The sequence below is a fragment of the Lates calcarifer genome, linkage group LG13, assembly GCF_001640805.2.
Source record: "Lates calcarifer isolate ASB-BC8 linkage group LG13, TLL_Latcal_v3, whole genome shotgun sequence".
NCBI lineage: Eukaryota > Metazoa > Chordata > Actinopteri > Centropomidae > Lates > Lates calcarifer.
Window position 1 is genome coordinate 20584658 of NC_066845.1, and position 24181 is coordinate 20608838.

At 38.4% G+C, this 24181-nt stretch overlaps 1 protein-coding gene across 2 annotated transcripts; it reads left to right on the forward strand.

Annotated features, from left to right (window-relative positions):
• Positions 1 to 5008: 5008 nt before the first annotated feature.
• LOC108878607 (golgin subfamily A member 7) lies at positions 5009 to 20039 on the forward strand. Of its 2 annotated transcripts, none has more exons than XM_018669474.2 (6): positions 5009 to 5127; positions 5948 to 6073; positions 8974 to 9126; positions 10852 to 10953; positions 12838 to 12890; positions 18013 to 20039. In XM_018669474.2, the coding sequence occupies exons 1-5, from the start codon at positions 5119 to 5121 to the stop codon at positions 12877 to 12879; spliced, it is 432 nt and encodes a 143-aa protein (XP_018524990.1). In that variant the 5' UTR covers positions 5009 to 5118; the 3' UTR covers positions 12880 to 12890; positions 18013 to 20039. The 2 variants fall into 2 exon arrangements, with proteins under 2 accessions (XP_018524990.1, XP_018524991.1); XM_018669475.2 differs by having other exon boundaries at positions 18016 to 20039.
• Positions 20040 to 24181: the final 4142 nt, after the last annotated feature.

The window sequence follows — 24181 nt, forward strand, 5'->3', positions numbered from 1 at the left end:
ATTAATGCCTCTCAGACTGCTGAATGAAATATGAGGTAATCTGACTCCCCGATCCCAGTCAAAACATGCCCAACATGAGGGCAACCCACATCCTGCTATGATGAATAGGGAGCTTTTGCCACTCTGAGTCGTATTTTGCTCCACAAAACAAAATTTTTGACACTATAAGCAAAAGGTATAATACTGATTTTAGGTGTAAATGTTGCAGATAATATGCTATATGAGTGTATGGATTCATCATAGATCATCAGTATTTCTTCAAGGCCAAGTGGAGCAGAATAGCTGTGCAGGAGGGGAACACTGGTACCTACAGGAAACGGTGACTTAACCAAGGGACTTAACAGCACCAAACTGATAAAAGACACCCTAAACAGGATATTAAACAGCTAATAAACATTTAGAGCCATGTATGTTTCCCTTTAAATCTTTTCCAGGCATCTTGAGGAAAGTGATTGTTTGAATTTCCACGGGCTGTTGAATGCGCACTGTTGACCACATCTGATGCAAGTGAGTCATATGGAGGTGAGGTAATAACGTTGTGTCATTACACTGGTAATTTGGAGTGGCATGAGGGACTCCTAAGTGGTACACATAAACCATGTGTGACTTAGGCAGTCATGCATGAAATACAGCAAATTTCCAAATTCTTCAATTTATGAATGGCTTCAAAGTAATACCCCAGCCCTTTATACTTGATGTTAAAAACCTAAATTTTAAGATTAAATGATTAACCCAGGGTTAATTTGTCTGTTATCTATGGTGGTTAATGTGGTTGTTGATAAATGCCAATGGCTAAGTAATTATGTGGGCAGGTGCTGAGATTTCTGGCTTTCATTTACCAGGCTGATTTGGAACGAAAAATATCCACACAACACACTCCTCCACATACTGACTCAGCAGTACAGGATGACTATGAAGGTCAAAAAATGACTCAGTCATTAATACATGATAAATAAATGCTAAAATACATACATAAATAAACAAAATGAAAGCATTCATGTTGACATAAATACCAAACAACAAATAAATGCATGAATAAATAAGTGTTGAAAATAAATGTTCAATTCAATGCAATGCAATCACGTTTTATTTTTATTTCTACATGGCCTAAATTTATTTCTGTATCTCTGCATCTATTAATGATGTAGGTAGTATTTAGCTCACTAGTAGACATACAGAAATGAGTCAGAAAATTGTGGAACCTATAAAGGATTATCTTATCTTATCTTGTCTTATCTTAAATGTAAATGTATAGAAACACAGAAATATATAGAAGACATTATTCATTCATGTGCTAATTAATTACCAGCACTTATTTCTTTATGCATTTAAGTATGCATCTAATTATGTATTTCTGCTTTTCACTTCAGTGTTTGTTCTTTATTTATAAAATGCCATATTTATTTTATTTCTATCTTAATTCCTGTATATTAACATTCTATTATTTAGTGATGACTAAGTAAAATTTTTGTCCTTCATAGATGATGAAATGTTTTACAGTTAAAAAGCTTTGTTTTCAAAGCAATAATAATAATAATCTTTTTTAATTCCTCACTCCTTTTCTCTGAAACCATGGCTTTATTTTTCAGTTAAATGCCATTGTGTGTCAGACCTGCAGTTCCTACAGGCTGCCAACAGAGGTCAATAAAACTCACATATTTCCTAATACTGCTTTATAATTTTAATGCCTAAAACACCTAGAAGAAGTGTGCATGCTGGCTGCTGTCAGAAACAGCTCAGCACTATTCTGCTGCTGCTGTTTCTACTTGGCTTTCAGTGCATGTTCACAGGGAAGCAGTTTGGAGCTGTGGGGCCAGAGACAACAATTAGGGATGTAAGGATTTCAACACAGCAGCACAAAAAACGGCTTTAACTTTCATTAAACATTGAGTTAAGGACATGAATATGATAATGCATTCCAGTTGTAGCTCCTTAGTTGTTAGTCAGCTGACTATAAATCTCAGTTTAAAAGGAACCACCTTGTGTCTGGATGGACTCCTGTATGTGAGGATAGCCAGCCAAGGCATGAAAGGCCTCACTGTGATCTGATTTGCTTAAAAAAATCCAAGTGGGAGTAGGGAGGGCAGTATACATGCTTATCCCCTGTAGGATTATTAGGGTTCCTGGTGGTGGAAGAAGTACCAAGATCCTTCATACATAAATGCTTCAATACCAGCATGTAAAATGACTCCATTATAAGTAAGTATAATATAAGTCCTGCATTTAAAGTCCCCTCCACTCAGTTTGACAGTGAATTACTGTTTTTACAATCATCTACTGAAGGACAAAAGCAGCTCTGTGCAAATCTGGATTGAAGACATGGAAGTAAAAGGTGATTTTTGTGACATCTCAACTAGGTTGGAAACCAGTTGTGGTCCAGTGTGGAACTTACATCAGTGTGATGCTGAAACCTATTTGCCTGTTTATAAATTCTGTGGAGGAGGATTATATGTAATCATTTTAACTATGTAACTGTTCTTTTTTGTAGGAAAACCATGTGGGACACAAAGGATCACTCCAAAGTGTTAAAGCATATATATATATATATATATATATATATATATATATATACATATATATATATATATATATATATATATATATATATATATATATATATATATATATATATAAAACTGAATTATTATTACTGATGCATTAGCATGTGAGCTAATTGTAATGACGTTATACACTGTTAGTTCAACCTACGACACTGCATAATATTTTGCGAAATATCTTTAAACACATTTAAAATTATTTTTAGTGTCTTTTCTGTCTGCAACTTTGTGTATTTATTTTGTGCTGCTTCCTGTCTCGGCCAGCTCTCTCTTGAAATGGGACTCTCCTGGTTGAATAAAGGTTAAAAAAGGTCATATGTTTGTGTGTACAATCTGAATCTTAATCTGAAAATAACTGCAGCTGACAGATAAATGTAATAGAGCAGATGTATGAAGCAGCCTAAAAACAGAAATGCTTAAGTAAAGTACAAGTACTGAATCAAAATTGTACATAAACACATTTCATCTCTGATGTTTGGATACTGTCCAGAGTCTGGCCATAGAGTGCTTTACTTTACAGTGGTGATGAAAAAGTCCCCTTGTCTCTTTTTTTTTCAATCTCCAATGCTTCGTCTACTCTTTGGTTGAGATGCTCTTTGTAATTTGTCTCTATCTTTGGCAATAAATGCTCAATTCAAGAGTCAAGATGTGAGTAATTATGGTTAAGCTAGACGCTGTAGGCAAAGTCATGAAAACTAAAAATTACCAGAAAAACATAAAAATTTAATTGAGCAGATTTTCCCTCACAGACTGAGGTTAACCTCCATCCCTAATGTTCACACAGTGCTGTTTGGTGGCCAATTTTATTCCACTTCACAGTATGACAGTGCATATTTTTTGCCTTTCCCTGGTGGAAATCAAACACCTAGGTTTCAGTGTTAGTACCATGCTCTCCCTTTTGTTTTTCAGTGTCCAGGTATACCTGTTCTCATTAATTGACATAATTTTCACAAACGGGTATTACCACATATATAGCCCCTCTAGGAGTGACATTTACTGAGCTGAATGATCCAGCTGCGGTTTCTTTTTTTAAAGAGCAGACTGGGGCAGAAGTGGTCATCTAGAGAGGTTGTATAGTGTTTCCATTAGAGAGCCACTTCAGCAAGAATGGCCTGAGCAGCAGTAAAACTATTGTCGTGGGCTATTAACCAGCATGTGTTGTAAATGAAGGGTCCAAATGGTGCTCATTAGCGGTCTCTCCCACGCCTGCCATCACAGAGGACAGGGGCTTTAAAGTCCCACCCCCTTGCCAGGAGACAAATGAGCCCAGTGCAGGAGCAATAGTTGGATTTTTACACTTTACATAGATGAACCAATTACCCCCAGAATACCAGACCCAGGCCTCGTGATGCATGGGATGGCTATGAAAAATGCATCCCTCACGGACCAATCACTCAGATCTCCAAAATGAACACCAGCTCATGACAGGCTGTGAAAATCTGTCTTGACTTTGCCAAAGTTGTTATTCTGTTGTCTAATACCCATAGAGGCAAGTAGTGAGGGTTGTTTTTCTGCTGCTAATTGTGGAGTTCAACTTATTACAACACATCATGTTTTTAGAGGGGTTAAATATCTGGTTTACTCACAAACAACAAATATATCTGAATGGTCACAATATTTTCCAAATGTTTAAGTAATATTATATTTTGTTGTGTGCTCTGTATTTTCTCACACACAGGGGGCTGTTTGTTTCTCGGCCTGGAGCCTGTTTTAAAGATGGATTTTCACTCAACTTTGCAAATGTATCTGCTTGCACAACTGTGGCTTTTGGGGTCTGTGATGGTCCAAGGCCAGGAGCATCTGCCTCTCTTGGGTATTAATGCGTAATGCTGTTGTGGAAACAGAAACCCAAACGGAGCTCTGTGTGTCAGATTTTATTTTGAAACAAAAAGACATCTGAGTCACATAAAAAGGTCACGTCTTATTAAAAATACCAGTATACCACCACTACCACTTCTGCCCCAAAACCAATGTTTGTGCATGTTTAACGACCTAACCATTCAAAATTATGCTTTAGTCTTTTCCTGTTTTAATTTTCTGTATGTGTCCTCCCTATCATCCAGACCACTTTTGGTGTTTTTTTTTTTTCAGTACCCTCAGCTTCGGCCAACTTGTTAAACTGTGAAACTTGCTTGTTACTACTACAAGATATGTAGTGCATCACAGTGATCCTGTCTGATTTAAAGTTATCTTTAAAATCAGACGTTTATCTTTAACAAAGTAATCATTACTGAAGCCCTCAGTGTATTGCAAAATTAATTTGCAAGTATAGAATGATTTCTAAAGTCTACTTCTCTGCATATGCATATGTAATGGAGAGGAGAGGAAGAATTTAGAGTAGCCCTAAGCATAGCAGTACCACTCTTTAAAAATACTCCTTTATGAGTATGTACTTTGTTACCCTACACATTTTAAAAGCTTCGGGGCTCAGTTGTTTAGAGGACTTTCTTCTTTCAAGTCTTCTGTACCCGGAACCTATGTTATTAAACAAAAGTTCCCCTCCGGAGAGGATAACTCGTAGTACATGCTAAAAAGCTGCTAGCGGAAGATAAATATCAACATGGCAGAGGTAAGGCACGGAGGATTTTGAATATTATTTCACATACGTTAGTAGTTTGCAAGCAATTGTGTTCCTAACGTCAGTTTTTCATTTTTCCTGGGATGTCTGCAAAACAGCGGTAAAGTTGACTAGCCTTAGCCTGGTAGCTCACTGCTCGTTCGGCAACTTGCCTGGTAATGTTTATTAGTGGTGTCGTTAGCTGTATCTTTGTTAACAAGCTTGTATATCTTTAAAACGACTAATGTATGCAATAATCTCGGCAAAATGCTTTAATTTCACCGAGCAGCCAAGCCGCGTAAAGCTGGGTTTGAGGAGTAATTGGCAGTGTGTTAATTCTGTATCTTCACACACATCTGGACCATAGAGCACCATATTGGTTACAGGGCATGGAAGGATAAGGCCGTGGGTGCTTCGTTTAAAATATCTCTCCTGACAGTACAAAGACGGAGTGAATTCATTTACTTTTATTGTTTTGATAATGGATTCACAATTTAACTAAATGTTCAATTTATCATTCCAAACTGTCTCAGGTTCAAGGCTGTCAAGTGTGAGAATTTGACCAAGGAAAAAAAAAAAAAAGATGAAGAACGAGAAAACATAAAAACCCAAATAGGATGAATGCCTTTCCTTCACATCAAATACCATCTTTTTGACATTTTGTGAATTTCTGTAAAGCAAGAGTCTTGTCTAAGATGATATACGCCAGGATTCAATGTAATTGATAAAAATCATAAGAAAAATACATACAACTTGCAATGTATATTTTTCACACTTTTGTCACACCAAAAATTGTAGAGACAATTAAAACTGTAATCTCCTATTTCCACAGACTCACAGCTTGCAGGACATGAGGCAACAAGCAGCCGTTGCTGCCAAAGTCTTCATTCAGAGAGATTATACGAATGGTACTGTGTGCCAGTTCCAGACCAAGTTCCCCTCTGAGCTGGAGACCCGGGTAGGATACACCTCTTAACTGTTATTCAGAATGAGTTGCTTCATCACACTAATACATAAAAATGGTTGGCAGAACACCATCTGCTTCACATCCCCATGCCATCCATTACAGTCATGACATCACATGCGGGCTAGCTTCTTTTCTGCTAATTACTGTAAATCAGTGCAATTTCTCATTCTGTTTTTCTTTCATTTGTCCGTTTGAAATAAATGAAGCATGCTCCTCCTTTCCATATTCTAAGAGAAATCAGATCCACCACAGCACCTGTGATAGGAAATAGACGGCATTGTGATTTTAAAGTTAAACAAATTAAACAACCATTAGTTTGTGAACACGGATAAAACTGGTACAGGGTACTTACATCATTATGACTTGGTTTCTGCCATATACATAAAACTCTCCAACTTCTAAAGTCATTTTTCTGTGCTGTCTAAAAACTTGAACTCCATTCAGTCCTCTCTGTCTTACAGACATGTCTGAAATAACCATAGTGTCTGTTTGCTCAGGAACACCCCTCTTCTGTTGAGTCACAATTTATGCTTTTGAAAAAACAACTATCTATCAAACCTATCCAGACATATTAAGCAAGCTACACAACATACTGTTGAGAAGCCCTTTCCAACATGCGTGAAAGGCAGAAAAACATGCTGGACTGGTCACTTCTCCTTGTATTCATGCGTGTGTGCATAGTGAACATACAAACACATGCTCTTTTTGCTTTGGGACTGCAGTGTGAACCAGTCATTCAGTATCATCAGTTTATTTCATTCAGTATCATCAGTTTATTTCACTCTACTTCTGCTTTATTGACTCTAGCCACTGTGTCTCAGGTTGTTCTCCTTTATTACTGTGGAGCAAAAACATTTCATTAACTGCTAAAGAGAAGTAATGAAACATAAATTTGCTTGATGTTGAAGAAAACACTGCTGAGTGGTGCATTTATCCCAGCAAACCATCCATATCAGAACGGTCAGTTGCTGTTCTGGCCTTAAAAACAAACAAATAAAAAATTCAGCTGAAATCAGTGTGAACATTGAAAAAAATACTGTCAGCAACTTCTCCAGAGGAACCCTGCTGGACTGTGTCCTTATGTGAACCACGGTGGAAGTGGGTTAAGAGCAGGCATTGGTAATGATGTGAAGGAGGAAGAGCAGGTCGCTGTGACTGAGCAGGCTCTACGCCACATTAAAGGCGGTGCCAGCCAAACAGTTCAGAGTTCGCAGGACAGAAAGCTGCAGTTTTGAAATGCATGCACCACATGAAAAGAGCAGCTTCACAACACTTAAACCGCACACTGGTGGTTTATTGGCACTTCCCTCTTGATTGGGTGGTCTCCTGTGTTTTTTCGGGAGGATTCAGTCCACACACACATACACACACACACACACTTAACTGCTGGACAAAAGAAAATAGTTTTTTTTCTGTGGGAGGTAAAAGTCTAAGTCCCTTACTGTAAAGTGTTCTTCCCACATGTACATTTTAATGATTTGCTGTAATCCCATTATGAAATATGCAGTATAATACCAAGCTCTTTAGTGGCTTCCATTTTTTTTAGGCCTGTCCTTTACGTCATGTCACTTTTGAGAATGTTTGAAATGTTGATAAAAGGCTCATGTTCTCCCAATGTCTGATTTTGCCATGGAGTTGGCCTTGTTTTTCAGAGGCTTGCATGCTGTAACATCACATTCTTGCCGACAATTATCTTAGGCTGTGGGATTTATTATTTTTGGTAGCTCTTTCCTGTTTAAATAGTTTTGAAGAATGGTACCAAACAACTGGGAAAGCACTGAATTTTCTAAATGTATTTGGCAGCTAGCTTGCTAAACCATTCGAGAATGCTTCATTAATTGAAAACCAACAGTTTTCTCTGACTCTTGTCTAAATTCAAATTATATTTATTGACAGTTACAGTTAAGAGAATGTTCTCTTCCTTGCATGAATTTGTAGACCCAGTTCAGCTCTGCACTCTTTTCTAACATTTCTGGATCCTAATATGGCTGCATCAGACGTAATGGAAAGATGCTCAAGCGGAGAAATGTGGTTTGAATCCCAGCCTCTGAATTGGAAAATTAGAAAGAGAACAAAGGCTCTCAATGGCGGGTACCAAACACGCCTAAGACCGCTGATGTGTTGGAGCTTGTTGTTGCATTCCTTGGGCACAAGGGAGCAGAACATTGGAGGCTTTTCAGAGGCTCAGGAGGCCCCTGGCTGGCTCCTTGTCTGGTCTGGAGGCTCCTTCTTTTTCCCTCAGAATCACAGAGAGATCACCGGATCCATTCTGAGCCAGCATGGGACTAGTGTCGACACCCCAGTCAAAACAGTTTCTGAGTCCAAACATCCTCCACCCTCCATCAGTCTTCTCCACAGCAAGCTTTCATTTGAGGAATTCTTGAGAAAGGTTGGTTCACTTATCAGCCAGCCATGGTTCCAGTTTGTTTCCCAAAAGCTCCAATCTACAGAACCACTGAGGTGCGTCGTTATCTTCTTCAAGGTGTGTCTGTGCCATTGGACAAGGAGAAACCATCAGTATTCCTTCCTAGATTTGTCACTGTGTGTGTCCTGCTTTTCAGTGCTTTTGTATTGTCCGCTATTAAGTGAAAACATTCACAGAGCATACAGCCAAGGCATCCTAATAATTTCAGGAGGTGTTTCCAGTGTGGGAAGGAGGCCCAGTATTCCCTTGATGTATGACCAGTCCAAGAAAATTCAGCCCCTCATTTATCTAGACATGGAAAGAATGGGAGAAAATGATCTGGTGCTAAGAAGACAGTGTTTCCACTCAAATATCCTGACAGAGGCAGAAAGCACTTACACACTACTGTCCAAATATACATCTGGCTCTGTGCCTTGTCCAATGATTTTAACCCTTTGTTCTTCCTTTATGTTTCTGTGCATTTTAGATTGACAAACAGCAGTTTGAGGAGACGGTGCGGACGCTCAATAACCTGTATGCTGAAGCTGAGAAGCTGGGAAGTCAGTCATATATTGAAGGCTGTCTGGCCTGCCTCACAGCATACACTATCTTCCTGTGCATGGAGACTCACTATGAAAAGGTGAAAGACATTTTAAATGCATAGATGCAGGCAGAAGTATTGCATGGGGATGGGCATTTAACTTCAGTACTTTTTGAGGAAAGCCAAATTCTTACTGTAGCCATAGCCACCAGCTGCTCACAGTGTGAGTGGGTACACTCAGTGCTATGGCCGTAGCCTTGCTGAGTCTGTGCCTATGTCTCTGGCTATTGTTGTGGTTGTGGCTTTGGCTATGACTGTAGCTGCTGCAATGGGCAATAGTTATTTCTGTAGCTATATGGCTATTACTATGACTGTAACATTAGCTGTTGCAGTGACTGGCTGGCTACTCTTGCAACACTTAAGACAGCAGCATTAGCTAAGACGGTACTGTAAAGCCAGACAGTCCTGTCATGATTTGAACATGATGCTTCTATCAGATCTGACACAATGCTTAGCCAACACAATACACGCATACGAATACTTTAAAAACTTGTGTTACAACCTTGCCAATCAAAATAATCACAGCAGTAGCTACAACCATGCCAGTAATCTCAGAAACAGCCATTGCCATATCTGTATGGGCATAGTCTAATCTATGAATTAACTATAAATTGATCGTTTGAATAAATGAGTTCTCCTGATTTATCAAGGAAAATATATGGATTTAGTCACATATCTAGTCACAGTTTTTTTTTTTTTTTTTCATGAAGTCTGTTTCATCATTTTAAAGTCTTGTATCAAAAGCAAATCCTCACAAATAAAAAGCCAGGAGTAGGAACCTTTGACCTCTTTTAAGTTTAAAATGAGGGTTTGATATTCCTCAAAGGCTGATCAAACTCATGTATAATATGGGCACAAGTATTTAACATTTCTAAAGCACTAATGATCAACAATCATTGTAGATATAGAGTGTTAAGACGCTGGATCTTTTGTTTGCTTTCTGCAGTCAAGTGTTAATGACAGTGTATAATTGACATTGAAGATGATGGAGGTTAGTGCTGTAAGAAGTTGCGTTGCTGCTGTGTGAAATCTTTTAGCTTGGCTGCAAATCAACAATTTTATGACTTCTATGAGAGCTAGCAAATAAATTTGATTTATATTCAACTAAAATCCCTTTTGGCCCAGTTCATATGAAATGTAAATGGATCAGCATGTCAGTGGTCTTTTCCTGTCCTATGAATTTGTCTTTTAGTGGACAGGAGTGAACAGGGATAAAAAACATTTGGCTTGGTTTGGGTTTTATGAGCACTCATAAAGTCATGCGATTTAAATTGACTGGTCATTACCAAAGTAAAAATGGAGGCTATTATTCAGCCCTTCAGCTCAAGAATGTGTTGGGTTAGCTAGTTGGATCCTCTAGTTGCTTCCTGAGCCAGACAGGGATTTGTTAGTTTGACTCCAGGTAGCAACAGTATCTATTGCAGGAGAGCAAGAGCACTAACACATAACTGTGAATTGTGGTTGTTTTCACCCCCATTAGGACTGTGCATCATGTAATTTAGTCACTTTTTTGTGTGCATAACAAAATGCAACACAATAAATACTTTTGAGGAAAGACTGAATGTGAGAATGTGCACCATTATCCTCATCACATTTCGCCTTGAACTGTTACTTTTTGTTTCAAGAACTCATCCCAACACCTTCAGCTTGTAAACTAAGCCTATATTACAAAATATTTTGTATCAGACCTGATTTTTAAGTACACCACTGGATTGCTGTCAGTGTGAAATTGTATCTAAAACTGTGACTGGTGTGTCCATTCAGGTTTTGAAGAAGATTGCAAAGTACATTCAGGAGCAGAATGACAAGATCTATGCACCACGAGGCCTCTTGCTCACTGACCCCATTGAGAGAGGCCTGCGAGTTGTATCCTACACTTCAATGTCTGTTGTAGCCAGGAAGTACAGTTTCTTATCTGCTCTCAGGTGAAACATTCCTTAGTCTTAACAGGTAAGCCTTGCCTAATTGTTAAGCAATAAACTGCAAACAATGAACCCCTAAATAGAAAACTGTTCTCCAGATCAACACAGTGAAAGAAATAGGAGTTAAACTCAGATCACCAACCTTACAAACACTATCAATAAAAAACCTTGTTGAGCAAGAATGAGCATGTACTCCACATACGCTCATTCTTGAATATTTTGACCAAATTTAACTTGTTAAACATCCTGAGATCAGGAAATGTGAACGTAATGGCACCGCAGTTTTAAGCACAACAAGAAGCTTTCACAATGACCTAATGGATGCAGTGATTTACAGGCCTCCTACCCCACCACGTCTTTCCTTGTAACTGCTGGATGAAAATGGAAAGCAGCAGTTTGCACAGCTTACAGGAAACCCAGTGCTATGTAGGGATACCCTATAAAACAACCAGATAAAAGTTAGTATGTAATCCATAGCATCTGCATAAAATCAGCCAGTGCACCAACATCCTGGCTTTACCAGCGTGTGTGAGTGTGGGGTGACTCAACATCCCAATTAATTGCAACTGGGCGGCAAGGGGAGATTAGGGATAACAAAATATGACTGAAATTGTTCACAGCTGAGCTTTGTTCCCTCTCTTGCCTATGACTTTATGGGGTTTACAGTGATCTGGATTATTTCTCTGACACTGTCGAGCTGTTTTTGCACAGGAGCACTGTGAGATTGACAGGAATGTCTCACCTGAACTTTTCTTTTAACATTTGAACCAAGGAAGCATATTTGAAATTGTCTGATGATGTGACTGATGTATGAATTCTAAAAATTGACATTTCCCTCCAGGACTGAGGGGTTGTAAGTTTTTTTTTCTTCTCTATTTTCCTTTTTTAATCTCTTACAAATCTCCTCTCCTTATGTTAAACTGAAACTGCTACAGAGAGCCAGTGTTATTCCATTAGCTTCAGTAACTCAATGCATTCTCTCATTCAGCATTTCTTTCATCTTTTCATCTTTTCTTTTTAAAAAAAATGAAGTGTGTCCTGGTATTTAACTTTCCACAGGACCAGTCACCATCCACTAAATCAGTTGCCTTAAGAGACTGAACTACAGCTCCCATGAAAAAGCAGCAAATGTGGCAGCACAGGCATTTCTGACACCATAATCTGGTTTCATCTCTATTCATTAAACTCACCAACACTCTTCTCTGAGCAACACAATGTCAAGGGACAACACCACAGTGTTTTTACAATAAAAAGCCTCGTGCATGGACTCACTTCTGTGCAGCTGTGACGTTTATGCCATGAAGGTTCAGGGCTTACATGTGTAATTGGTCTGCTCATTCAGCTCAAGGCCATCTGCCTCTTTCAGTTCAGTGGTCCTGCACCATCTCCCCCAACGTATTCACTCTTTTCTGCCTTGCAGTAATTTCAGTAAAAGCAGTTTATTCTCTCAAACTCCAACATTAAGTACGTGAGGAAGCTGAACACAGTGGCACAGACATCCCACTGCCCGCTACCGTATTGGTGTTGTAACTGCAGGGTGACATAGACCCACCACTGCATTGGGTATAAATGTATGAGACACAACAACATAGGCTCCTGCGTCTGTCCTACATAGAAATATAAACCAAGCTTCATGGGAAATGGTGTTAGTTAAAAGCCACTAACTGAACTTGTTTTTTTCAACAAAAAATACCACAGTAGTTGAACTATTACAGGTTATATTTCCTCATGTAAAAAGAAGAGAATTCACATTTTAGTTGGCTTTAATTAAATGAAAAATGAACCCAACCTTGCCCCAGATGTTTTTCCCTGACTGAGCCCTGCTAAGATTGAAGTCACCATCTTTGAAGACCGAAGCCTGACTAGATAAAAGCTGCCACGGTGAGTGTCACAAGTACTTACACATTATTACAAGTACAGACCTAAGGCTGGGCTACTAAGTATGTACACGAACAACATTTTAAATTGCACAGTACATTTTTTCAATTATGAAATACATTTTCCTATTAATTTTTGGGAAACATTGCAAAGAAAAGGAGCAGTAATAAAAAAAAAGGGTTCAGTCTATTTGCCCTGCTCTCCATTATTGTCATGCCTCCTCTTCATCCAAAGAAAAATCCCACATTAAAGTTTAAAGTCTCTTCATCTGTGAGTAATATTAACTAACTGCTCGTTTCGTAAAACGTTAAGGATAATTCTACCTATTTTATGATTTCATTTCATTTGTTGCATAGTGCTCAATGTTTTGTCTTTTAGTCCACTGCGGGTTTTGTGGACATATACAGTAGTTCACTGTCCAGAGCACACACACACAAGCCAAATCCAGCAGCTGAAACCAAAGAGTGACTAAGTGCCCTTTTGGCACAAAAGCACATTTGGTTACATATCTCTGCAGTTACATGTCTTAATATAGATGTAATAAATCACTTAGAGTTAAAATAACTCATTTCCTTGTGTACCAGCCAGGCTTCTACCACATTCATGTCATTTTGGAAGAAGTTGAAGAGTCAGATATCATGGTTTCAGTTTGAAAGTGTTGCTGGTGCCTGAAAACAAACTAGGAAGCAAGAATTATAGCTCAGGCTCATAGACACAGTGTAATAAATCACACTAAATGTGGTCGCATGTTGTATTTGTGCCTAATGAAGGATTTAAAATTAACCATAAAGAAATTGCAGTCACTTTTCTCACTTTTCATGTTGTTGTTATTGTCAATGTTCTTACATTTCATGTTGTTAATATAAATTATTCTTCTGAGTAAGCAGGTTGTATTTACTGAGATTTTAAAGACATGAACACAACATTAGTTGCTGAAATCTCAACTACCACAGATTTCAGACAATAGATTATAATAGAGAGCTGCAACACCTCTTCAACTTAGCCTTCACTCCAACTCAAACAACAGACTGTCTTTGTGGTAAGAGGGTTTGGTCTCTCTAAAGAGCTAAAATATGCTGCTGAAGTGTTTTGTCCATATTATATGACAAAACAATTGTTTTCATAGTTTGCCTGTGGCTAAGATTTTAACCAACAATTTGGCAGATGTTTTCATCCATAAGCACCTTAGAGTAAGTGGCTCTGGTGAGTCCTGGTGACTTCTGCCACACCAGTTTAATCCCACTTTCAGCAGGCTCTGTCATATTCGTGGGAGCTGGTGACTTGTCACAATCCTTGAAATTCTCTTTTATCATTTAGTGTAACTGTAAATGCAGGGAAGGTTCTCAGTAAAAGCTTTTCATTCAGAATCATACCGTATCTGCATTTTGATTTAGTAGGTAGGACGGTTTCTAATGGGAAGACAGGGAGGTACCGTAAATCTAGGTAGAAAAAGAGTGGCGGTAACTGAACCAAAGGAATATAGGGCTGCTTCAGTATGGCTTTTAGTTTGTGCTTTCAGGTGAATGGCCTAAATAGAACCTGGATGATTAAAGTCTGTCATACAGTGGTTACATTTGCTCATATGCTTTCCCTGTGACTCAACACTGGGTACAATGTTAGAGCCATGCACAACAATACAGCAACACAGAACCACATTAGATTTAGTGTTCCTGCAGTTTCTGTTAAAAATGACTCAGTGTCACCTTAATGCAGAATTTCTCAGCAACCAGCGTAAACCTCCAACATTAAAGCTTGTTTTCGATGTTCCCAATCTTCCCTCTTGTTCTTAGATTTTATTACACTGGAATACGAGATTATTAAGACCAAGTCATCCAGCAAGTCACCAAATGATTAAAATATGTCTTTTGAAAGGAGACGTTTTCTGGGAAATGTTTTTTCCAAAGAAATGTTCTCTTCCTTATTTACACTGTTATAAAATGTGTTTCATTAAGAGCATTGCTCAGCATTTATCATTCCATATCACTAATTACTGTCCCACAACACACTTCGTTTTGTTTGAATGCTAAAACCTTCAGCACAGTAAGATCATCAGCCACAGATGGCTTTTATATATCTGCAGATCTTTCACCCTGGCAGACTCCTCATGGTTTTTGACTCGAGCACATCTCGTCCCATAAATTGTTCCAGTCTCTATTACAGGAAATCCCTTCTTTTTCTCCTGTGCACAGAAAAGGGGAAGCTCATTTCATGGTGTCATCCTAACCTGTGCTGGGCCCAAATCATACTGAAAAGTACTTTGTATAGACGCTGGACAGAACCCAGTCTGCACTGTAGTGTAGACACTACCATCAGGCAGAGTAAGACATACCCCATAAATATTTTACCTAAGAGGAATGTTGTGTTTGGCAACATTTTTTGAGCCCGTAGATCCCTCTGGATGAATAAACCACTGCCTGTATACAGATGTATACAGTTATTAATCTTCGCTTGAAGTTTCAGCTGAGCGCCTCGATACATATACATGTCCTGTTGAGGAATGTAAACTCAGGTCTTTTATAAGTAGCTGCTGAGAGAAGAGTGCACTGGAGCTTTCCCGTGGTTGAAGACAGGTAAACCACAGTCAGCAAGCAGACTGAACACACAGACGGTGTATCTATACTACCCAGTGTTTAAGCCTCTTTATCCTGCCAGGGTCTCTCTTCTGTTTCTCCATGCTTAGACTGACGCATTAGTGTATCCACCTACTATCAGCCTTTTATTAAAGGCTGTATCAGCCAATACGTCATCATTAAGTTCTGTCATAGTTTGATTGTGACTGAGCTTCCTCTTTTGCCATTTCATCATCTTCAGGGGTCACTCTGTAAAATCTGCTATGAAACCTCCCTGTGTTTACTGTAAGGATAAGTAAGCCTTTTTTTAAAGCTGCTATAATCAATATTTGAAACAGTGGACCACATGACTGTGACTTAGAATTCTAGACTCTGCAGTTCCACTCATTTCTACAGAGCATTTTAACATCTTTCAGCTCATTGTTTTGGTTTTACAGTCAACAACCTTTCTGTTTTGGTTCACTCACACCTCTCATCAGCTTTGTTTTCAGCTGCAGCTGCCAACTGTTTTCTATCCGTAATTGCTGGATAAGATAATAGGCTGTTTGCTAATAAAAAAGATAACCTGTCAGTTGTAGTTGTGCACTGGTTTCTGCAGCTCCCAGGTGGCTAAAAATATGGGTTTAAAACTGCATCAGTTCTTTTTGTTTCCCTGTTCCTTTTGGCCTGGTTGGTTCTCTTTTTGACTACTTCAGAGAGGCAGAACAGGCTGAAAAACAACAACTGACATCATGCCATCACCTCATAAAGTTCTTTCAGGAACATGTTGTCAAAAAATTGTCTCTAAACGCCTCACATGCAGGCTGTCAGCAGATGCTAAAGTATACCGATGTTCCCTAACTGCCTAGCATCCCAGCTATTTGCTAATGCTGCATAGCAATATGTTCCCTAAACACTGCATGCAGGCTATTGGTAGACGCTATCTAGGAGGCTCAAGACAGGTATGTGGGCAAAACTTTCAGTTGAAACTGAATGATTTTATCTGTCTGGGTAGGCTGGGTAGGTTGAGGCTATGTGTGGAAACTGAAAACAGCTGCCTGGAAAGGGTTGATCAGAGCAGTGAGTCTAAATTAAAATAATAAAGGCACAGGCAACTGCAGAGTTGGATGACAATTCTCTGTGGGTTCGTCACTACAAATGACCTATTTTCCATTACGCATAGCCATTTATCAGCTGTTAATATATAAAATATTGATTGATGGAGGGACTTTCTGCTCTGATAAACATAAAACACCAAAAATTACAGCCTTGAAAGAACTTTTTTCATAACTTAGTATTTATTTCGTTTTAATTGCTTGAGAGTTGGGTTTTTTTTGGCCTCCTGTGGTTACAGATCAAAAACTTGCCAGTACTGACCTTCATCACATATCTATCAAGCAGTCCTCTCCCATCCTCTCTCCTTCCCCATTATGGCTGAAGGCCTGACTAGCTTAAAGCAGGAATGTATGTTTGGCTGGGAGCCCCCCCAGGTGAAAAGCTGAACCGTGTGATGGATCAGCCTCTAGTGGCGTGACTGCACTGTAGCAAAACCAGACTTGGCCTGCACAGCCCCTGACTGCTGAGCATTCATTCAGAGGCAGACGGCGCCAAGTCGGTGTCCTGGCATTTTATCCAAAAGACATTCTGCTCCTGATAAGGTGTTGTTTGGCTCTGTGTACAGACTCGCCGACTGGCCACAGCATGCCAACAAACCTGTAAATTAGGCTGTACACATGAGAATATTTAGTGTCAGTGGGGAATGTTGGACAAGACAAATGCATAAATGGTATCCAACATTCATTTGTTGTTCTTTTCATTGTTTGAAATTAGTTTTTCCTCACCTGCCAAGAATATTTTTACAGGCCAAACTAAGACATTTTTCATTAAAATATGATATATTTCCTGTTTTTATACATTAGATAAAGCATTCATTCAGCACTTTGGTCAGCATATATTATATTAATGCAGTCCTTACAAATACCCTATACCTGCTTTTGATATCAATACTTACTTTTAGCAAAATCATACATTCTCTTTTTGATGCTTGTTGTATCAAAGCAAACATCAAAAGCAGTGTTTTGCAATTTATGTGTGACACAAATAATTACTAGTTGATAATTATTATAAATAGTTGTTTTAGCCACATAAACTCACTTGGTGCTCTGCTGCTGTAAATAAGACTAAATCCTCAATAACTATCACTGTCAGGTCTAAGGCAGTGTTCACTGAATACACCAAATAAATTGTTCCTGTAAACGAAAACATATTTTATTCATTCATAATTTATATAATATGATAACTTACTTATAATAACAGTTTTGTAAGTTGAATCCCTGAGAATGTTTAAAATTGTAAGTGTAAGTGTTGACAGCAGCTGAACGATTAGTTCATGTGGAAGTCACTACTGCTGCTGTGGTTTACCAGTGCACCTACATAAAACAGAGTCATTGCTGTTGTTATTACTGTAGTTACACATGCTTTTCTTGCTGTGACAAATAACACTGTATGTTGTGATAAGGGTAAACCCTTAATATCACTCAGTATCACGTTGCTAACTAATTTTTCTGTTTCTGTAGCAGCTGTTTAGCTGAGCAGAGCAGCCCAGCACCGGTGCCCACCTCTCTGAGGACCACCCAGACCTGCACCCTTAATACTGCGTCTCTACAATCTGTCCCTGTCATGTAATTTCATGTGCATGTCCCATTCATAGTATCCTTTGTGACCAAGTTTGAGATTTCATACCCGCAAGTTATTTATATATAACTTTATCAATAGGTGTGATATCCATTTCCCTGTTTAATAGTTCAGGGTTAAAGTCTGTTATGTGCCTGTATTTAGTTGGAGAAAAGTGAAGGATATCATAGACAAACTGATGGACTAACTTACACAATTTATTCTCGTTCTTCAGCCATGAGTAATTATATGTTGTTTATTTTGGACTAAGTTTTTGACTTTTGAATAATGAAGCCAACACACAGGGTAACTTCTTTTTATGAAGGTTTTTACAACTCACCCACACCCATGCTTTAAATGATCATCTTGGCTGATTTCAGGAAGTAGTGGACCACTGGTTATCAGTGTGATTTTCTGCATGTGCCGCACCTCACAGTTTATTTGCTTTTATTCTTATTTATGTATTCTTGCAAGGGTGCTTGGTAGTGTATCACCTCTCCTGCATGTTTCCGTCATATGGTTTGACCTTGTAGTTAACTGACTGCTGAACTTTTTCAGGCTCCAAACATTCCAGTCAAACCATCACAGATTCAGATATTCGTGTACATCTGTCCTATTTATGCATCCATTCAACAGATTATTCTTTTGCTTTCTGAAAAGCCAAAACTTGTGCTTGCTCTGTATCTGCATGTACTATTGTCAGTGCTACTCCTCGAGTCATGGTTATTTTTATACGTAAACTGTGCTATGCATAGTGTTTTGGTGACTACTGTTGATTTTTGACTCATGTCTAATAAGCATATATCCATATATTGGTGAGATTGCCTTTGACCGAAGTATTAAAAGTGCTCTTGTTTGTTGACAGTGCCTGTAATGGCTTTGAATGTTGCCTTTGTGTAAGCTGAAAGGCCTGCTCACACCAGGACTTAGCACAGCAAAATTGAGCAGCAATTTATTGCAGTGGAATTGATGTGATGAGTGGATTCGCTCATGGGGGCAAAGTAAATCAGCACAAATGTTCTGTGTCGTGTTCCTGCAAATTTGTGCTGTTGACCACTAGGAAACACTCTTGACAGTGACAACCTTTTCAGGGACGGAGAGCCAAAGATTCCCAAATGAAAGAAACTGTTCTCTTTTACTTAACCCTCTGTGCAGAGGTAACCGCTTCACGAAAGAGGAATGGTCTCCTGACAGATACGACACAGGAGTCAATGGCTGAAAATACAACTTTTGAATAAACTGACAACTTATTGTCCCGTCAGTGACGGAGCAAAACTGATGCACAAATAAGTTTGCTAACTGACCGTTAGCTTAGTTCATAGTGCTTTGTTTTTCATCTTCAGTTCATTCACAGAACAGTAGAGAGAAAATAAAGAAAAGCACCAGAGTTAGTTCACCAACAAGCAAGTAGTCACTATGTCCCCAAACTACTAGCACAAATATTTCACAAGAGTATATTGCTATACCATTTTCTGGTGTGACCAGGTCTAAACACTTGAGAAACACAGCTCTGGGCTTTGTTTACTTATTGCTAACAAGCAGCTAAATTCCACGATTGTGGTTCTTGATTGTCTGTAACTTCAGCAGGAGAAGCTCAGTTAGTGAAACTTTAACAGAGGTTGAATATGCTGCAGTTCGTATGGCTGGAAATGTTAAGAGGTTGTTAATGTGACCAACAGAAACTCATTTGAAGCATCTTTAATTATGATATAACTACATGTAATTTTTGAATACCATATAAAGGATGAACACTTACCTTGAGTTATAATTATGTAAATAAAGTTTCATTAATAATTTTTGATTTAACTCATATTTTATTTATCTGTAGTTCAGTTAATTGAACTTTTATAGGTTCTTTTTTTCAGTTTAAATCCAAATGTTTTATTAATCCACAAGCTGTATGCTCATAAATAAAAGTGTACATATTTTACACCATGTTGGCTTCTGGTGTTATTTTGGTGTTGGGCGTTAATTCATATTTCAGATTTTACAAACACACTGACACACTTGAGAGAAGAGCTACGAGACACAAAGTTCCTGGTGCTTGTTATGATTTAAGAACAAAAAGTTAAAAACCGAGAGCTGAATGAACTCCAGGGCTTCGTTTCAACTTGGTTTGTTTTCAAGGCCAGTATTTTGTGTTGTCTCTAAGAGTTATATAGCAGGAAAGCTCTCCTGATTCCACCAGAGCTGCACTATTTCTCACAGCGGAGGTGAACCCTGACCAGATGAGGTTATATTCTCACAGGAACGGCAGAGTGATGCATTGAAGAGGCAAACCATTCTTCAGCTATGTGAACCTGAGTTTAAGTTGTTGGATCTGCAAACTGATCTTTGTCAAAAGAAAACAAGATAAAATAAATCCAAAAGGATCAGGAAAGTTTCATTACATGTACATTCTTCTATGTGGTTTTTAGTAAAAGATATGATATACTGCACATTTGAACTCTAATCCATTATACCAGAGATCTTATCCTAAGGAGATGAGAACTGCATGCAAGTGTTTGAAGGGGGAAAAGCCTCATGGAAAAGTACTGGTAAGATCCATTATTGTAGCCTTCAAATACAGTTTTTATCTCATGTCAGTGACAGTCCTTCTAGTGGTGTTTTTTTTTTTTTTTTTTTTTTTTTTTTTTTTTTTTTTTTTTTTTTGGAAGACCACAATTCCCAGAAACCCTGTAGCAAAGATTAAAAGGCTTCTTTTACCTTAAACAAATGCCTTGAAAACTACTGTCCATCTATCTCTCACTCCTTCAGTAATGAGTTGCATTGCCTGAAACTGGTCCTCTGTTATATGAAGATCATGTCTCCTGTGTTATTGAATAGGCCTACTACACGCAGGATTACCAACCGGGCAAAGGGAGCAACTGCCCCAAACCTTAATGGGTCCTAGAGGCTCCATATGGCAGTAATTTAAATAATTGCACATACAATTCAATTGTATATTTAATGGTATTGTTTGCTCAGCATAATGAGTAATTGTACATTCCATAAGTGAACCTTGCACATGGAGGTTTTACAGACAGTGACTGATGATGTAAAAATGTGGGGCTTTGGGGGCAGATATGGTGTTCACTTGTTTAACTTGACATTGAATCTCTCTTGGTGTATGGAGGCCAATAAATGCCCCTACTGATGCATTGCATTTTGACCCAGTCTTGTGCCTCTGTCAGAGATTTGTGGCTGCTGCCCAACAAACTGACAATGTACCATTTAAGCTCAGAGCTCATTTATGCCTCAGGGCCCTGCCAAGTTAATCCAGCCCTAACTGGACAACACATCTGTCACTCAAAGAAGCATGGTTTGTGCTGGAAGAACAGCACCTTCTTTGTTGTGTAAAGCCACCCACAAGATTTCTTAATAACCCTGTGATGAACTGTTTATCTGATCTGTTGAAGGTGTATCCTGCATACTGGCTGCATACTGGCTTTGTAAAACAAACACACAAAAAAGACCTTAGGTAAAGATTTCCAAGGCCAAAATGACCTTTCATGCTCCAGCAAACTATTGTGCCAAACATAATGTGATTTTTTATTTTTTTTTTACTGTAATGGCAGCATCTTTATTTCATGGGGTTTTTATTACATATTATTAGTCACATATTGGTTTGTGTGTGTGTTTCACCTCATTAATGCCTTTGTTTTTTATTCAACTCACAAACTCATAAAACCCCCTGCGACCTGAACCTGGCACAGAGCAGCACACTGGGCTTATCTGTGGAAATCTGATCTCCTGATGAGTGACTTGTGACTCGTGTCAAATGAAGCTTTGTCTGTACCAGTAAGGGATAAAAATCTAATGTCCTGTTACTGTGCAAAAGCAGAAATAGAAATGATTACATTTAGATCTCAAGGAAATAATTTAATGACACTAATTTGATGATATTTCTTTGTTTTATAATGGCAAAGAAGTGGGAAAAAAACATATCTCCTTCCATGGTTTGCCCATCACTATCTTTTGTGAACGTCATGGAATTTTGACAACAATCTGAATTTGAATTTGATATATCCTTCATATTATAAGGATATACTGTATTTCACAGTTATTCCCTCTGCAGTAAATTGTAGGTTTCAGCTGTTTTACCTCCATAGAAAGCTGCAGCCCAAAATGAGTAGCCCTTTGTTACTTTTCCAACATGAAAAGCAAACCACAAACGAACGGGAATTTTAGGATATGGAAGCACACCACCTTACTCTTAAAAAACTCATAAAAATGTTTTACATCAGGGCCGCGGTGGGACCCCCTGCCCTCTTTTTTCTGCCAACCACACACATATAAAACATGATCATAGTTCTCAGCAGCCTCACAGAACAAGATGTGACATTTCTCAAAGCATGTCTGACAGACAAACATCTGTTGTTGGAAATTCAAACACAAGATCTGAAGAGTAATCCTCTGGTTGATGCAAGATCCTCACCTTAGTCTCTCACTATTCTATTGCATGAAAAAAAAAAAGGCTGGTTAAAAAACATAGAAAAGCCTCTTCAGGTGTGAATGTAAAGTCAGTTTATATCAATTCATTTCTAAAAGGTGACAAACATGATAACTGTGACAGAAAAGCAAATGTCTCATTTTTAGACAAACATTAATGGAGAAAGCTACTAAGAGGCAGAGGTGTTATCCATGAACTCATCAACTGAATGTGGTTCAAAGGCCTACTAGAGTATCAGAATTAATATTGATAGTTAGTTTTTTTTTCCTGTCATAATACTGTATATACTGTATATCTACATAAGTTCAGGTAGAGTGAGTTTTTGTACCAAATTTCAACATATAGCAGAGGAAAGATGAAAAAAATGCTACAAGCCCTAGATTTATTTTACCCCAGCATTTACTGATGTAAAAACTGTGCTTACATTACCCACAATGTAACTCATCCATCCTTATTGTGGGCAGAGATTCAAGTGTGTTATGCTGGTAGCAGCTAATGAACAGCAAGCTCCAGTCAGAGATGATAAGAAGACCACAGAGGTCTGGTGAGCCCATTTCTTTTCTCCAAACCCAGATTTTTTGTTTTATTTTATTTTATTTTATTGTCATTTCAACCTTGTAGTCTTCAGCCCCAACCAACTCTGACTCAAGTGACATCAAGTGACATCACACAGCTCCCTCTGGAGCCACAAAAGGCTTTATGCAACTTTTCTAACATGTACAGTAGTACTGGCCATCATCTGTAAATGCAAACCAAGATTTTCTGAAGCTCAAATTGATGTATTAAGACAGTCCTAAAAACCAAAGATATTAAATTTACAATCATAAAAGATCAAAAATGCAGCCAGTATTTACATATTTACACAACAAATGTTTGGCATTTTTGCTTAAAAAGTTACTTTACTTGCCTATTTAAACAGTTTAAAAAGTGTTGCTAATTTGTTGCTGCTAATTTTCTGACAATAGACGAATGGATTAATTGATTAATTGTCTGACTGATTTCTGAATCATTTCTGCATTTGGCACTTTGGCACAACTGTACTTAACAGGGACAAGGCAGAAGATTAATGACCCCAGCAGACATACATATATCTGGTATTATCTGACGCTACTCTTACCTTAGTAGTAATATGATTTATGAGCATGCCTTTTTTGGTTTTCTTAGAATGCTCAAAGATAATTATATCCAGCAATAACAAGATCAAATCTCAGGCAGAACTAAGGGAGTTATTATCTTGAGTTTTGTGTCCTAATGTGCGTTTAATTCAGACTGATTGATTGTCTTGTCTTGCTGCTTTTACACCCATTACATGTATTTCATCCATTTTTAACGCCCATGAAGCAGATCAGATATGACCTACAGTTGGTTAAACACCAGATCTTCCCCTTGTGTGAATGCAGATATTGAAGGAGACACTACATTAGTCTAAACCTGACAGGCTTCACATCTGTCAGGAAGCAGCAGCGCTGGTTCCTCCCATTGTGTGATTCAGCTCAGTTAAACTGCAGTACAACAGATTGCCCAAACAGAGAATGTCTGGCTTCACTCCAACATCCACAGCTAGTGTTCTCCTACAGAGAGAGCAGCCGTAATTTAAAGACCACATAAAGATTTGGGGCAGCTTACTGCCTCAGTTCTAA